This window comes from Anolis sagrei, chromosome X, assembly GCF_037176765.1.
Source record: "Anolis sagrei isolate rAnoSag1 chromosome X, rAnoSag1.mat, whole genome shotgun sequence".
Lineage (NCBI taxonomy): Eukaryota > Metazoa > Chordata > Lepidosauria > Squamata > Dactyloidae > Anolis > Anolis sagrei.
The window spans coordinates 88585364-88600806 of record NC_090034.1 but is presented as its reverse complement, the minus strand read 5'-3'; the positions used below and the strand labels follow the sequence as shown (position 1 = coordinate 88600806).

The window sequence follows — 15443 nt, the reverse complement described above, 5'->3', positions numbered from 1 at the left end:
ACACTGCACTTTGTAAGCCGCATCGAGTCCTTCGGGAGATGCTAGCGGGGTACAAATAAAGTTAATAATAATAATAATAATAATAATAATAATATCAGGCCAACGAGTGACCATCACTCATAAAAACACTGAAAAACACAGCGGAAGGGACTTCAAAAGCCAAAAAAGCAAAAAGACGCTACGACTCATGTTCAAAAATGACTCCCCCGGCAAACAATACACACAATAGCATATCCACACTCTCTTCAGGACTACAGCTCCCAGCATCCCCTAGACCAGGCCCTTTACAAGAGAAGGATGATCCAAATGCACTGCTTCCAAGATGCAAGCTTTTTTCTCATTGGCTCTCTTTGAGAACATCCCAATCCCTACATATTTCCAACTAGCTGTCCCCTGCCACACGTTGCTGTGGCCCAGTCTGTGTTTATAAGTTTTGTATGTGTATATATGCATATATATGTGTGTGTGTATATATGTGTATTTGTGTATATATCTGGTTTTGTGCATGCATTGTAGTGTATTTTTTGTTTCTTGGCTTTTAAGTCTCATCTGCTGTGTTTTTTGATGGCCACTTGTTGGCCTGACAGGTGTATTGTGTCCAAATTTGGTGTCAATTCATCCAGTGGTTTTTGAATTATGTTAATCCCACAAACGAACATTACATTTTTATTCATATAGATTTCCTATTCCTGGACAGATTGACAGATTAGATAGAAATAGGTAGGTAGGTAGGTAGGTAGGTAAGTAGGTAGGTAGGTAGATAGATCACGAGGACTGCTGGGAGTTACAGTCCAAGAATAGGTAGAGAAGGAAGAAAGGAGAGAAAGAAAAAGGGAGGGGAAGGAAGGAAAGCGATAGAGAAAGAAGGAGGGAAAGAAGGAAGGAGAGAAGGAAAGAAAAAAAGGGAAAGAAGTAAGGAAAGAGGGAGGGAGGGAGGGAGGGAAACAAAGGAGAAAAAGAGGGTGGGAAGGTTGGCCACATCAATGTGTGGTGGGTACAGCTAGTCTCTCTCTCTCTCTCTCTCTCTCTCTCTCTCTCTCTCTCTCTCTCTCTATATATATATATATATATATATATATATATATATATATATAAATGCTCTATTTGTTTTGAGTGACATCATAACTCAAAATCCGCTGGACAAATTGCCACCAAATTTGGCCACAAGACACCTACTAACCCAAGGAGAGACCATCACTCAAAAAATTGATTTTATCATTTGGGAGTTGTACTTGCTGTGATTTATAGTTCACCTACAATCAAAGAGCATTCCGAAATCCACCAACGATGGAATTGAACCAAACTTGGCACACAGGACTCCCATGACCAACAGAAAACACTGGAAGGGATTGGTGGGCATTAGCCTTGAGTTTTGGAGTTGTAGTTCACCTACATCCAGAGAGCAATGTGGCCTCAAACAATGATGGATCTGGACCAAACTTGGCACAGATACTTAATATGCCCAAATGTGAACACTGGTGGAGTTTGGGGAAAATAGACCTTGACACTTGGGAGTTGTAGTTTTTGGGATTTATAGTTCATCTATAAATCCGTATCTGTATGCTTGTCTACAATGCCCTGCCTCATGCACAGGGGAGGATTTTTTTTAAAGCTACAGACAATGTGTTTGCTGTTGCCCATTTTTGGTCAAGAATTATTTAGCTGCTTCCTCTATTTTATCAGTTTTAAACTTATCTATGCAGTGCTTTTGACATGAAATAAATAAATAAATTGTTGAAAAGGCAAAATAAACTGTGCTTTTTCTTCTCGGGGTCACCAAAGCTCTGCTACTGTTTTACAGTCCAAGGAGAAAGACAGAGATTACTCTGCCTTTTCAACTGTGAAAGCCCAGATCTACATGTTTTTAAAAATGGTGATACCTGCCACCCCCTAGTCTACCCCACCTACCCCCTGAAGGCCTCTTGATCCAGATATACACATGAGAAAAATAACTATTTGTCATAGAAACTGCAAAGCAAGAAGTCTAAAATGGTGCATCTTGTGTTCCTACAGCACCAGATTTTTGTTCTGGTGTGAACGACCCCTGAGAGTTCTGGCCAAATAACTTTTCCCATGATCCCAACCCTGCCTGTTTTTATTAGATATTTTTTACAGAAAATATTAGGGCTGGGCGGTTTCGTTTGTTAATTTCGTAATTCGTTATTAATTCGTTTTTTTTATAACGAAGCGATATTGAACCATTCAGGAGCAACTAAAAATCGACACGAATTTTTCAATTTGTTTCGTAATTGTTTCGTAATTGTTTCGTAATTGTTTCGAAATCGTTTCGAAATCGTTTCAAAATTGTTTCGTTATTATTTCCGCATGTCTGGTGCAAGTTTTATAGTTGTTGTTTGTTTTATCAGTGAAAAAAATATAATTATCACACCAACAGTCAACAACAGAGGGAGAGGGAAGCTTCAGAAGTTTTCCCTGCCCCATTTGGAGGTTTTTTTAGCGTATTGCGCAGTCGCGTCCACCATTAACGAATCGATTCGTAACTGTTTCGTAATTTCCGAAATTTCGTAAATTTCAAACTTTTTTAAAGAAAAATTTCGGAATTCTTTTAAAAATCGAAACGCAAAAACCCCCTAAAAACGAATCGAGTTTAGAAACAATTTTTTCCGTGGTTGCCCAGCCCTAGAAAATATTATACAGGGGCCGTGGTGGCACAGCGGGTTAAATCGCTGAGCTGCAGAACTTGCTGACCAGAAGGTCGGCAGTTCGAATCCATGAATGGAGTGAGCTCCCACTGTTAGCCCCAACTTCTGCCAACCTAGCAGTTCAAAAACATTTATTTATTTATTTATTTATTTAAAACATTTATATTCCGCCCTTCTCACCCCAAAGGGGACTCAGGGCGGAGCATAGTATATCTACGGCAAACATTCAATGCCATTACACAAATTCACATAGAATACATAAACATTACAAAACATTTATCAATATATTAAAATACACCATTTAAAATCGTCCCAGTCATCCGCGTCAAATCTAATTGGCCTGGTCATGCAAATGTGAGTAGATAAATAGGTACTGCTTCTGCAGGAAGGTAATGGCGCTCCATGCAGTCATGCCAGCCATATGACCTTGGAGGTGTCTAAGGACAACGCTGGCTCTTCGGCATAGAAATGGAGATGAGCGACTACACTTATGTCAAAGGGAAACCTTTACCTTTATCTATGATACATGGTACCCAGAAAATTCGATTTGTGGTTAGTTTTAAAATGTAGAGATAGATAAATAGATATCCAAACAGAGAGAGCTAGAGAGAATGAGAGAGGAGGCAAGGAGGAAAGAAGGCAGCATGGAAAGAAAGTAATTCGAACTCCCCCATCCCACCCCTCTTCTTTGGCTCTCTTCTTCCATTGATTGCAGTTTTAAATGATAGAAATCAAATGCTCCCAATATAAGACATTTTGTTATCAGAGACAAAATAATGTCCTACATCCATCCTATAATTTAAAGCCCCGACAGTCTCTTCCCACCTAAGGGTTGCCTCAGTGTTAAAGAGTTTATCATTGGAGCCAGGCTGGACGTGAGATGTCACATCTGTCAGATCTTTGTCACCTGCAGAGAAAGAGAAGGTGGTTAAGAGCGATGTGAATTCACTGATCAAATCAACCTTCCAAACAGTCCTGCAGTAGCCCTTAAAATAGTTCAATTGGTTTGACTCCTTTCACACTACGCAGCTTGAGCACCATGACTCCACTATAACTTCCAGGGCTGTAGTCATTGGAAAGCTGGTGTTAGCTGAGGCACTTTGCCTCCCTACCAGACAATTCTAAATACCCCACTCTAAACTGCAAATACCCAGAAATCTATTGAGCAGAATCATGGCCAATAAAGTGGAATCACAGCACTAGAATTGTGAAGTATCAAAGGCAAAGGTATGAAAACGGGCATTGATCATTTTCAGCATTGATATGTTACCCATGAATATCATATACGTATCAAGTGCATAAGTGTTGGAAATAGCAGCCTTCCAAGTCTTCACTATTTGTTTATGTATATATTTGCTAATATGTATTGTTTGAATCTATTGATTTGCCAGTTTGACTGCCTCTTTGGTGCAGGAAGGGCTACAGACATGTGATTGTACAGAGCATGTTCAGACTCAAGACGCCATTTTGTCATCAGTATGCTTTTGGCCTTCAAGGTTAGCAGTTTGTGGGTTTTTGTAGGGTTTTTCGGGCTATATGGCCATGTTCTAGAGGCATTCTCTCCTGACGTTTCGCCTGCATCTATGGCAAGCATCCTCAGAGGTAGTGAGGTCTTCACTATCTCTGAGGATGCTTGCCATAAATGCAGGCAAAATGTCAGGAGAGAATGCCTCTAGAACATGGCCATATAGCCCAAAAAAACCTACAACAACCCAGTGATTCCAGCCATGAAAGCCTTCGACAATATGTTAGCAGTTTGCTTTAGACCTCAGTGGAGGAGGATGCTGGATGCTTTTGGGCTTTTGGGCTTCAATAGAAGCAGATGTCTTTTGGACTCGTGCAGGAATAGTTTACATTATGTTTGCTTTGAGAAGCAGTGAGTACAATTACAGTTTGGACTTCCATGCTTAAAGACTTTGGACTATGGACTATTGATAAGAATGATGCCCTGTGTTCTCAACACAGGGAAACTACATCCTAACTGTAACTGAACATCAATAAGAAATGTGCCTATATGCTAAATTAATGCAAGATGTTTGTGGGTAAACATAAGTTACTTTTTAAAGACTTTGCTTTTTTGTCTCTGAGTGCGTATTTTTAAACTAAGAGATTCCAAGAAAGAGTATATGTTTTTTGGGCAACTGCAATTTCAACTTCAGTTTCAAAGAAACATTTTCAAAACTCTACTAGCCATATACAAGGGTTGAATGAAAAGTAATTCCTCCACCTTTGTAACGCCTCAACAAATGGCAGTACTGGTATACGGCAGGTACTGGCTTGTTCAGTAGACTCTCCTCTACAGTTCCATTTTGGCGGGAAGCCTAGCATTGAACGGTTGTGTTATTAAAGTGCAAAGTATGGAATCCTGCGCAGACGGTCGGCCAATGCGACTTAAGCAATGTGCAGTCATTGAATTCTTAACAGCAGAAGGTGCCACCTCAAAGGAAATTCATCAGAGAATGCAAGCTGTTTATGGTGATTGTGTGGATGTGAGTACTGTGCGTCATTGGGCGAGTAAGTTTAAAGATGTTGAGGTGGGAACATCTGACTTGCATGACAAACAAAAAGTTGGACGTCCTGTGACAGCAACCACTGAGTTTCACAAGCAAAAAGTTGACAGAGTGATTCAGGATGATAGTCGTATCACTCAGAGAGAAATTTCAAGCATAATTGGCATTTCACAAGAACATGTGGGTCACATTATTGCTTTGCTTGGCTATCAGAAGATCTGTGCACGATGGGTTGCAGAAACAGAGTGGCAACTTCTTCCATGACGGCTTCAGAAAACTTGTTCATTGTTGGCAGAAATGTATCCAGTTGTCCGGTGATTATGTTGAAAAGTGAATAGTGGTAGTTAAATAGCACATTCTAAGGATTATTTCTGCATTTCATTTATTAAAATATTCTCATCCAAACTCAAGTAACAAAGGTGGAGGCATTACTTTTCATTCAACCCTTGTATATGTTATTTTTGTGCAGTGGCATTTCTTTGTTCCTGGCAGTTCAGAGACATGGTTTATCTGCTTAACAGACATGTTTTATCTGTGTGCCATTACATAAATGCTTGTGAACATCCTTTCTTTCAAAGCATTGACTTCTAACAAGGTCATGCCTTTCCTTGTCTAGTGGTTTTCAAAAGGTGGCCTCCAGATGTTCATGGAGATTCACATTTGCCAAAAAGATATGACATCATTTTTCTTTTCAAAAAGGTTATGAATGAAATTTCTCCAAAAATAAGTAATCCAAAACTTTGAAAAAGACATGTATGCAGTCAATGACTTTGATTGAACCCGAAGCTGTTTGGGAGAGGAACTGCCTTAAACCAGTTCATGTCAATGATAAAAAACAACATGGCAGCCTTTTCAACTACAAAGAGCAAACTACTGTGGTCGGAAAGAGTAGCAAAATATTTAAATGATCCTCAAACCAAGTAGTTTCTACATAGATTGTGCTCCAGAAGAAGAGCTGGGAAGAGTTCCTTTTTTGGACTCCCATAATCTGATGGCTAGCATGGAGTGCAATCATAATAATGCACTTTATTTATATTCTGTTTTATCTCCCCGGAGGGGCTCAGAGCAGATTATAATATACATATAAAGCAAAAATTCAATGTTTTTTACACAACGAACAATGACATACAATACACAGATAAGACAAGCCTTCCTCTTTTTTCATCTCTGGCGTCTGGAGGTGATGCTCAACTCTGACCATGGGGAGGTACTCTAGTTCCATTTTCCATGCCGAGGAGCCTACTGTCTGTGGACATCTCTGATCATTTTGTGGGCATGTCTGCATGGGGCGTCCTTTTTCCATCCCACCAAGGCGGTGTCTATTGATCTACTTGGACTGCATGCCATTGAACTGCTAGGTTGGCAGAAGCTAGGGCTGACAGTTGGGAGCTTACCCCAATTCATGGCTTCAAACTGCTAACCATTTGGTCAGCAGCTTTTCTTGCAGCTAGCGGTTTTAACCGCTGTGCTACCACGGCCCATTTGCTATCAAAAATGTCCTGCTTTTGTGAGTTGCTGCTGTGCCTCCATTTATATCCTGTGGCGTTTCATTTGGCACCTCTTGTACAAAACCCAACAAGCAGCTGATTCTGTTTTTCAGGACTTGCAATGAGACTGCATTTACCAGCACTGTCTGTGCTAGGAGCATATTCAGTGCGCACACCTCTCTCTTCCAACATCTTTCTAAACTTCTGAGCATCTGCCACCTACAGAAGATCCTTCACTAAGCATAGGGCTGGCCTTCCATACTTGTAATAGTTGCATACACTGGCGTGCTTGCGTGCAAAGATTACAAGGATATTTGCAGTTGTCTATTCGCCAAATGAAATTCTGCCTAGCAGTGCAATGCAGCCTCTGATTATTTCTCTACTTAAAGATATTGGGGGGGGGCATGTATCAACCCAGCTTCAGGAAGAAATGGGGTGCTGAAAGTCATTTCCTTACCCGTACTAAAGGCAATCTCAGCTGGAGGCCGGGCATCATTCACTTGGCAACTCAGCGTGTATTCCTTGCCAGCCACCCAAGTCACAGTACTGTTGGCTTCATATTCCATAATGAATGGTCTTTTGGGGGGAACTGTTCAGAAAAGAAGCAAAGTGGGAAACGTTGACCCAAGGATTCTTTCCTCCCTTCACTTCTGCTGTCATGAGCACCTTCAGAAATCATTGTCATGTCTTCAAACCCATGGCAAAAATGATCCATCCCCAGTTCTGCCCAGTGATGGGAAGTCGGAGTGAGAGGAGGCTGCTTCTACACTGCCATACAATCCAGTTCAAAGTGTGTTTGTTTTTTTAATGTCAGGAGCGACTTGAGAAACTGCAAGTCGCTTCTGGAGAGAGAGAATTGGCCGTCTGCACAGACGTTGCCCAGGGGACTCCCGGATATTTTGATGTTTTACCATCCTTGTGGGAGACTTATCTCATGTCCTCGCATGGGAAGCTGGAGCTGACAGGGGGAGCTCATCTGCACTCTCTCCGGATTCGAACCTGCAACCTGTTGGACTTCAGTCCTGCCAGCACAAGGGTTTAACCCATTGCACCACTGGGGGTTCCCATATTCAAAGTAGATAACCTAGATTCAGAAACTGGATTATATGGCGGTGTAGATGGGGTTAGAGAGAGAGATAGAGGCGAGGGTTTGGTAGAAAGAGAAAGAGGGATTAAAAGAGGTTGGTCAGAGAAAAAAGAGACCAGAAAAAGAGACAGAAGGAAAGGGGGAGCAGAAAGAAAAACAGGGGGAAAGTGAGTAGCACGGAGATTGAGAGAGAGAGCAGGCAGTCTACCTGCTTTGAATTCTGCTCTCAAACTTTGCGGGCTTCTGCCCTCCGAGTTAACAGCACAAGATCCCTAATAGCATATCAAGATTTATTTTGGTCCTTAAGATTTCTCATGGGAGAAGAGATAGGCAAATAATCTGAGCAGGTTTAAAGCAGCTATGCTTTATGCTGAGCTGGTTTCTGAACGAAATTTGGAGGAGGAGGAAGTAGCAGAGATCTGATTAGGAGGGCAATCGAGCAGAGCACAGATTCCCTCTGGTACTTACTAAGCACCGTAAGCTGCACGCTGCGGGAAATAATACCAGCACTTTTCTCGGAGGGTCCCACCTGGCATTCATATGAAGCGTCATCATCCAGTTGACTCCTCATTACTTGCAAGTGATACTGGCCTGGAGCATCAGAAAACAATTATTTATTAATTACATGCACATCCTCCCTTTCCTCCGACATGCCCAAGCAAACAGAGGTTTCTTCCTCCCTACTTCAGTTACTAATTACATTTGTGGAGGGTTTTTTTTCCAATCTTTTTAAAAATCTAGTCAGATGGATTTGGTTCCTTTTGGAAACAGGAACCAAATATTCCATATTTGTGTCCCACCTTTCTTCCCAGTGAGCTCAGCAGCATATATGCTTCACACATACATTATTTTAAAGTAGTGGTCCTCAACCTTCCTTATGCCGTGACCCCTTAATACAGTTCCTCATGTTGTGGTGACCCTCAACCATAATTTTTTTTAATTGCTACTTCATAACTGTCATTTTGCTACTGTTATGAATCGTAATGTAAATATCTGATATGCAGGATGTATTTTCATTAACTGCACCAAATTTGGCACAAATACCCAATATGCCCAAAATGGGAGGGAGGTGACTTTGTAGATGCTGAGGTTTATAGTTAAGCTACAATCAAAGGGGATTCTGAACTCCACCAACAATTAAATCAAACCAAACTTGGCATACAGAACTCCCATGATCAACAGAAAATACTGGAAGGGTTTGGTAGGCATTGACCTTGAGTTTTGGAGTTGTAGTTCACCTACATCCAGAGCGCACTGTGGACTCAAACAATGATGGATCTCGACCAAACTTGACACAAATACTCAACAGGCCCAAATTTGAACACTGTTGGAGTTCGGGGAAAATAGACCTTCACATTTGGGACTTCTAGTTGCTAGGATTTATAGTTCACCTACAATCAAAGAGCATTCTGAACCCCACCAACGATAGAATTGGGCCAAACTTCCCACACAGAACCCCCATGACAAACAGAAAATACTGTGTTTTCTGATGGTTTTTGGTGGCCTCTCTGACACCCCCTCATGACTCCCACCCAGGGGTCCTGACCCCTAAGTTGAGAAACACTGTTTTAAATGGTATTTACAGGGAGAATATAGTGAAAAGTTCAGCGGAGCAGTAGCAATATGACATGCCATAGTCCTTTAATGAAAATGAGACAAAATTGCTCATGTCTATCCACCCAGCTGCTGTTTTTGTATGTCTTCAAATCATTTCTGATTATGGCAACCCTATGGCAAATCCTTAGCAAGAGGTTGTTTGTCATTTCCTTCTTCTGAGGCTGAGAGAATGTTATCTGCCCATCATCAGCCAATCAGTTTTCCATGGCCAAGCAGATATTCCAGCTCAGGTCTCCCAGAATCCTAGACTGGCACTAAAACGATTGTGCCGCAATGACTCAACGGCCGAACAGACAGCAGGGACTAAAGTGCACTTTGCCTGACCCAAAACATAGAGTAGCTCACCTTTGTTGGTGTCCCCCACCATGCTGTAACGAGGAAACCGTGGAATGTGCCGGTCTGGGCCCAGCAAAAGCCCATCCTTCACCCATTGCACAATGCCAGAGGGGTTGTCCACCTCACACTTTAACAGAGCTGTTTCCCCTTCATGAATGGTGGTATTAACTGGTTCCACTCGAAAAGCCTGCTGAAAGTTCTCTGCAAGACCTAAGAGAGATTAAAAATGAATAACAACCAACAGTCAAGGTTTCTCTAATAATAATAATAATAATAATAAGAAGAAGAAGAAGAAGAAGAAGAAGAACTGACAGTTCCTAGGAAAAATATGAGAGCAAAACTGACCAAGAAAAAACATGGATGTGGCTCACAAAGGCCATCAAAGCCAGAATTGAAAAGTCGACAACAGATCCCAAGTGTAGACTCTGCAAGGAAGGAGATGAAGCAATAGATCACATCCTCAGCTGCTGCAAGAAGATTGTGCAGACAGACTACAAGCAGAGGCATAACACTGTTGCTCAGATGATTCATTGGAACTTGTGCCACAAATACTATCTGCCTGCTACAAAGAACTGGTGGGACCACAAGCCTCAAAAAGTTACAGAAATGAACACGTCAAACTACTCTGGGACTTCCAAATTCAGCCTGACAGAATTTTGGAGCACAATACTCCTGACCCCATGATCATGTTAAAAAAACACATATTCATTGTCAATGTTGGAATCCCAGGTGACAGCAAGATTGAAGAGAAACAACTGGAAAAGCTGACACAATATGAGGATTTAAAGATCAAACTGCAAAGACTCTGGTACAAGACAGTCAAGGTGGTCCGAGAGGTGATCGGCATACTGGATACAGTGCCTAAAGACCTTGGCCTGCACTTAAACACAATCGGCGCTGACAAAATTACCATCTGTCAGCTGCAAAACCCTACTGTCAATTTTATTAAGGTGAAGTAATCTGCATTATGTTGTCGCACGCTGGGCCTGTGCATAAGACCGTAGACAGGACATAAATTCTGTGTGCCCAAATGGGACGCCGGGGCTGCCTCAGATTAAAGGCCTTTGGATTTCCTTAAACAGAGTCTTTAGATTGCTTAAAGGTTCAACAAAGTTCTTTATTAATGAAAACAAACAGGTACTTTAAGGCTTTCTTAACAGTCTATTGGCTCTCTCTCAATCTTGTCCACAGGGAACAGGCACTATCTTCATAACTGTAACTAATGAGGAAATCCTTAACTTCTAATCTGGGCAGTCTGTCTTTGCCTCTGTTGGCGTGGAGCCCCTGCACCCGGTACCAACTGCTTCTGGCTTCCGCGAGTGACCCTTACCAAGCAGAGCTTTGTAGACTTCCAGGGGAAAAAGAATTCAGGTTTCCGTGATGGCTGACTGAAGTCCTTCAGCAAAGGAACTGTAGGGCTGTATAACCTCGGCCAAGCTGTGGGCTGTATATCTCCCTGGCCAAGCCGTAGAAGACGAGGCTTTCTACAGGAGCTCTTGGTATTATGTCCTGCATGAAAGGCTTCTCTGTGTGGACTAACCCAAAAAGGGCTCCTATTCCCTCCAAAAACCCCAAAAGGGGGCGGGACCAGGGAACCTAACTATAATTGACAGGTGGCTTGCCCTATGATTGCAGCCAAAAGAAGCCACCTATCTGCAAAGTCCCTGAAACTTAGGACTACAACAAACATTCAATACAAAGCAAACAAAATAGGAGCTCTTGGTACACTTGTACCTGCACATGCATATTTGGTTTCCACAGCAATCTTGTGAGGCAGACTAAGTTTAGAAAAAAATCAGAAAATCAGAGAAGAGTTTAAATTCCCACGTCCAAAAGATCTACAGTAGCCCACTGGAATTTGGTTACAGGAGCCCCCGTGGATACCAAAATTCATAGATGCTCAAGGCCTCTTATATACAACAGCATGCTGAAACAATGTTCCTTATATAAAATGGTAGAATCAATGTTTGCTTTTTTTGCTTTTAAAAATAAGAATTCAAGCAATGGGAGGTTTAATCCATGGGCCCAAAATCTGTGGATTCAGAGGGTCAATTGTAATTGCTTCCTCATCAGGAGATTCACCATCATTTGCCAATATTTAATGGGAATGCAGACTGGGCACAAATCATTTTCTGGTCTGAGGTACGATGCCAGGTGTCATACCCAACCTCTTGCCATGGTACTGGGAGCAAACCAAATCATCATAGCCCAAGAGGCAGCAAATCCTATAAGCCCATCTCCATGGGAGGAAAGAGACAATAACAGCCACAACATAAATAATTAACAATTTCCTACTGTTTCATGACACCCCAGGGCTGGCCCTGTCATTAGACACAGCTGCATCAAGCTGCTGATTTGGGGTCTGAAGGCAGTAAATTGGACTTTACTTACTTAATTAATGTATTAATGTTGTTGTGCTGTTGCTGCTGCTGCTTTGTTCTTAAGGCTAGAGTTTCTAGGAAACAGGACTAGATATAAATGGTCTTTGAAAAGGCACAGCAACAGTCCACTTACTTTCTGTGACTGAAATATTCCTACCTCCTTTGTTCAGGTCCAGGAGGAAGAAGATCAACAGGGCATCCAGACTCTGGGGCACCATTCCTACCTGCTGGAGTTTTGGCAGAAAAAAAAGTAAGGATTTCTGAATTTTGGAAGAGACACTCAATTATCAGACGCAAAGTGAAGAGTGTGACAGATAATGGTAGGTGATGGCAAGCGTTCACTTTGTCACCTATCTCCACTAGATCCTACGGAAAATGTTGAACTGAAATATAAGAGGGGAAGGCCTAGCATTAAAAACCAAAGAAGATGGGAATTTCTATTCTTATAGTTCCCAAAATTGTAACTCCAAGGCCCCTTCCACACAGCTATATAAAATCCATATGGAATTAGATTATATGGCAGTGTAGACTCAGATAACCCAGTTCAGAGCAGATATTGTGGATTATGTGCCTTGATATTCTGGGTTATATGGCTGTGTAGAAGGGCCCCAAGAGTTATGGCACTACCACCTTTCTAGCTATTTATTTATTTATTATTATATTTTATTATTTTATTTCAGAAATTTGTACCCCGCCCTTCTCAACCCCGGGGGGGGGGGGGGGTGACGACTCAGGGCCGCTTCCAGCCAGCAACAATTTGATGCCTTCAATGTATACATATTAAAATACATAATAAAATCCAATAATTACATACATTTAAAATATTAAATCACATTAATTAATTAAAATCTGTTCCTGTTTCAGTAATAGCCTGGTGGCCTTTTCTGAGCCGAATTCTGTAGTTAGAGACTCCATCAGGCATGTCCATAGTCTATTTCCATAGAGATTGTCATCATTGTCACTGTCATTGTCAGCAAGATTACCCAAACGCCTGGTCCCACATCCACGTTTTTTACTTCTTTCTAAAGGAATGGAGGGACATCAATAATCTAATTTCACCGGGGAGTGAAATCCACAGGCGGGGGGCCACAACCGAGAAGGCCCTGTCTCTCGTCCCTGACAAGCACGTTTGCGACAGAGGCAGAGCTGAGAGCAGGGCCTCCCCATGCTACCGGGGTTGCTGGGCAATGTATCTAAACACTTCTGGGGACCCAGGTTCCAAACCCTAACCCTAGTGCTTCTAGTACAGTGGTTCTCAGCCTGTGGGTTCCCAGATGTTTTTGCCTACAACTCCCAGAAATCTCAGTGTTTACCAGCTGTTAGGATTTCTGGGAGCTGAAGATCAAAATATCTGGGGACCCACAGGTTGAAAGTAGAAACACAATGTGTAGCTCTCACATCTTTTGTCCTTCTTAGAAGATAAAAGAAGGCCAGAAGCAGCAATGGAAAAGCATATAAGGGTTATATGAAGAAGGCCCTCCCCCATAACTTTCTGTCCACTTCCCATAATTTAGTATGAATGAGACAAAGCAATTGCAATGTAATAGACATCTGGGAACACCCTGCCATTTTGATTCATCTAGTCCAGATGTAGGAAAAGTTCCAATTGTGGACTGCATATTGCAACCCAAAAGACTCCCAGGAAACCCTGAAGCCCCCACATAACATGCCCCAGTAGTTTTTTTGGTACTGTTCCATTATCCAGGCAGAGGCCACTAGGGGGTGGTAGAGAAAGAAGGATAGTCCATTTTACAGGGGGAAGAGTTGAAGGAGGAAAAACATTTCCCCCATTTTTGCTGATTATTTCCCCTCCCCCCTTCCCATTTCATAAATGAGAGCTGTTTCCATGATGGGGACATGGATGGGGGGAATAACAGGAAAACAGGGGAAATGGTTTTACTTCTTCAAGCCACCAGGTGCCCCATAAAATGGACAATTCTTCTCTCTCCTGCACCCCCTAGTGGCCTCTGCCCAGATAATGGAATAGTACCGTTTTTTCCTCTAGTGATTTTGGGCCATAGACAAAATGAGTGACCCAATGGGATCTGCTTTCCCTACTAGCAGTCCCTACCTAGCCTCATCTCTACCAGCATTGTTTGCCCCATGCACTCTTGGCTCTTCTCTTCACTTTTCTCCCCCCCCCCCCCACCAGCCCCACAAACCCTCCCCTCTCCCCTCCCATGTCTTCCTCTCCTTTCCAGTAGTTACATTCCCATTGGGTCTCCAGCAAACTGGTTGTACTCTTCTTACAGACTTTAAAGGCCAACCTATAGAGCTGGCACATATCCTAGACATTAATAGTAGCCAAACACAACAATCCAGGGTGGTTCAGCTAATGTGGTACCATCCACCCAACTCCCAACATTTATTTATTTATTTATTTATTTATTTGCTATATTTGTATACCGCCGTTTCTCAGCCTAGCCGGCGACTCAACGCGGTTTACAACATCCATCCCAACCATCCCAACCATCAGGATGGAGAAAATACAAAGTGTTCTTAGAGTCTTATACTAGACCATGTGAAGGAGTAGATTGTAATGCACAACTAATTGCTTTGGTGACCTTTTCAGTTACTGTTTGGTGATACTCTACCCCTTCCGTCCCATTAAGTATCAACAGCCTCTGTATGGAATTAAAATATACCTTAAAAATGAACTAGGTTACACAGCAAGGAAACTGCACCTCATCCTTTCCTATAAACCTACCTTGTTTTCTGGGGCAAATGTTGGTCAGACTCTTAACTGCCTTTCCAGAAGTGTGACTGTCGAATCAGTGAGATGGTGGAGATTCCTTTTGTGGTTCCTCCTCCGTATCTCTGCCTTGTAGGAGCTGCCCACTTCCATCTATCAAGGGAGTTCTTAAATGTTTCATGGTGGGTACAGCCCACCCATTTTCCATGGGGGAGTCTTGGATTGCATTAAGGCAAGGGATGTGGCTTCCACTCAATTACAGCTACATTCAAGTAGTAAGCAAATTCCAGAATGCTATTTCCTGTTAAGTTTTAACGTTTACATTACTCTGCCTCAAAGAAGGCAAGTATAACTTTAAAGCGCCACCCCTCCCCTATGCACCATTTTTGGTTTAAATTTCTATGGAGGTTTTAAAAGAGTGGATTCCCAACCTGTGGTCCATGGACCACCAGTGGTCCGGAAAAACGAAAATATGGTTCACGACCTCACCATTACTATATCACTGCCTCGAAACCACACGGCAGTGAAAGCGACTGTTCTCTTGAAACCTAATTTGACTGCTGAGACAATGTTGGGAGGGGAAAGATTACTACTACCACATTCTTTCCTGATGTTTCACCTGCATCAATGGCAGGCATCCTCAAAGCTTGCGAGGTCATAGATCCCAGAA

General features: G+C 42.2%; 1 protein-coding gene across 1 annotated transcript in view; it reads right to left on the bottom strand.

Moving 5' to 3' along the window:
- The window catches only part of NPHS1 (NPHS1 adhesion molecule, nephrin), a 103527-nt gene extending 88595 nt beyond the window's left edge, over nucleotides 1-14932 (bottom strand). Inside the window, exons 1-6 of the mRNA XM_067460668.1 lie at nucleotides 14789-14932; nucleotides 12239-12308; nucleotides 9710-9910; nucleotides 8216-8338; nucleotides 7118-7249; nucleotides 3489-3570 (exon numbers count right to left, since the gene is read on the bottom strand). Coding sequence (XP_067316769.1) covers nucleotides 3489-3570; nucleotides 7118-7249; nucleotides 8216-8338; nucleotides 9710-9910; nucleotides 12239-12299 — 599 coding nt within the window. The 5' untranslated portion in view covers nucleotides 12300-12308; nucleotides 14789-14932. The remainder of the gene's footprint in view (nucleotides 1-3488; nucleotides 3571-7117; nucleotides 7250-8215; nucleotides 8339-9709; nucleotides 9911-12238; nucleotides 12309-14788) is intronic.
- Between the last annotated feature and the right edge of the window lie 511 nt (nucleotides 14933-15443).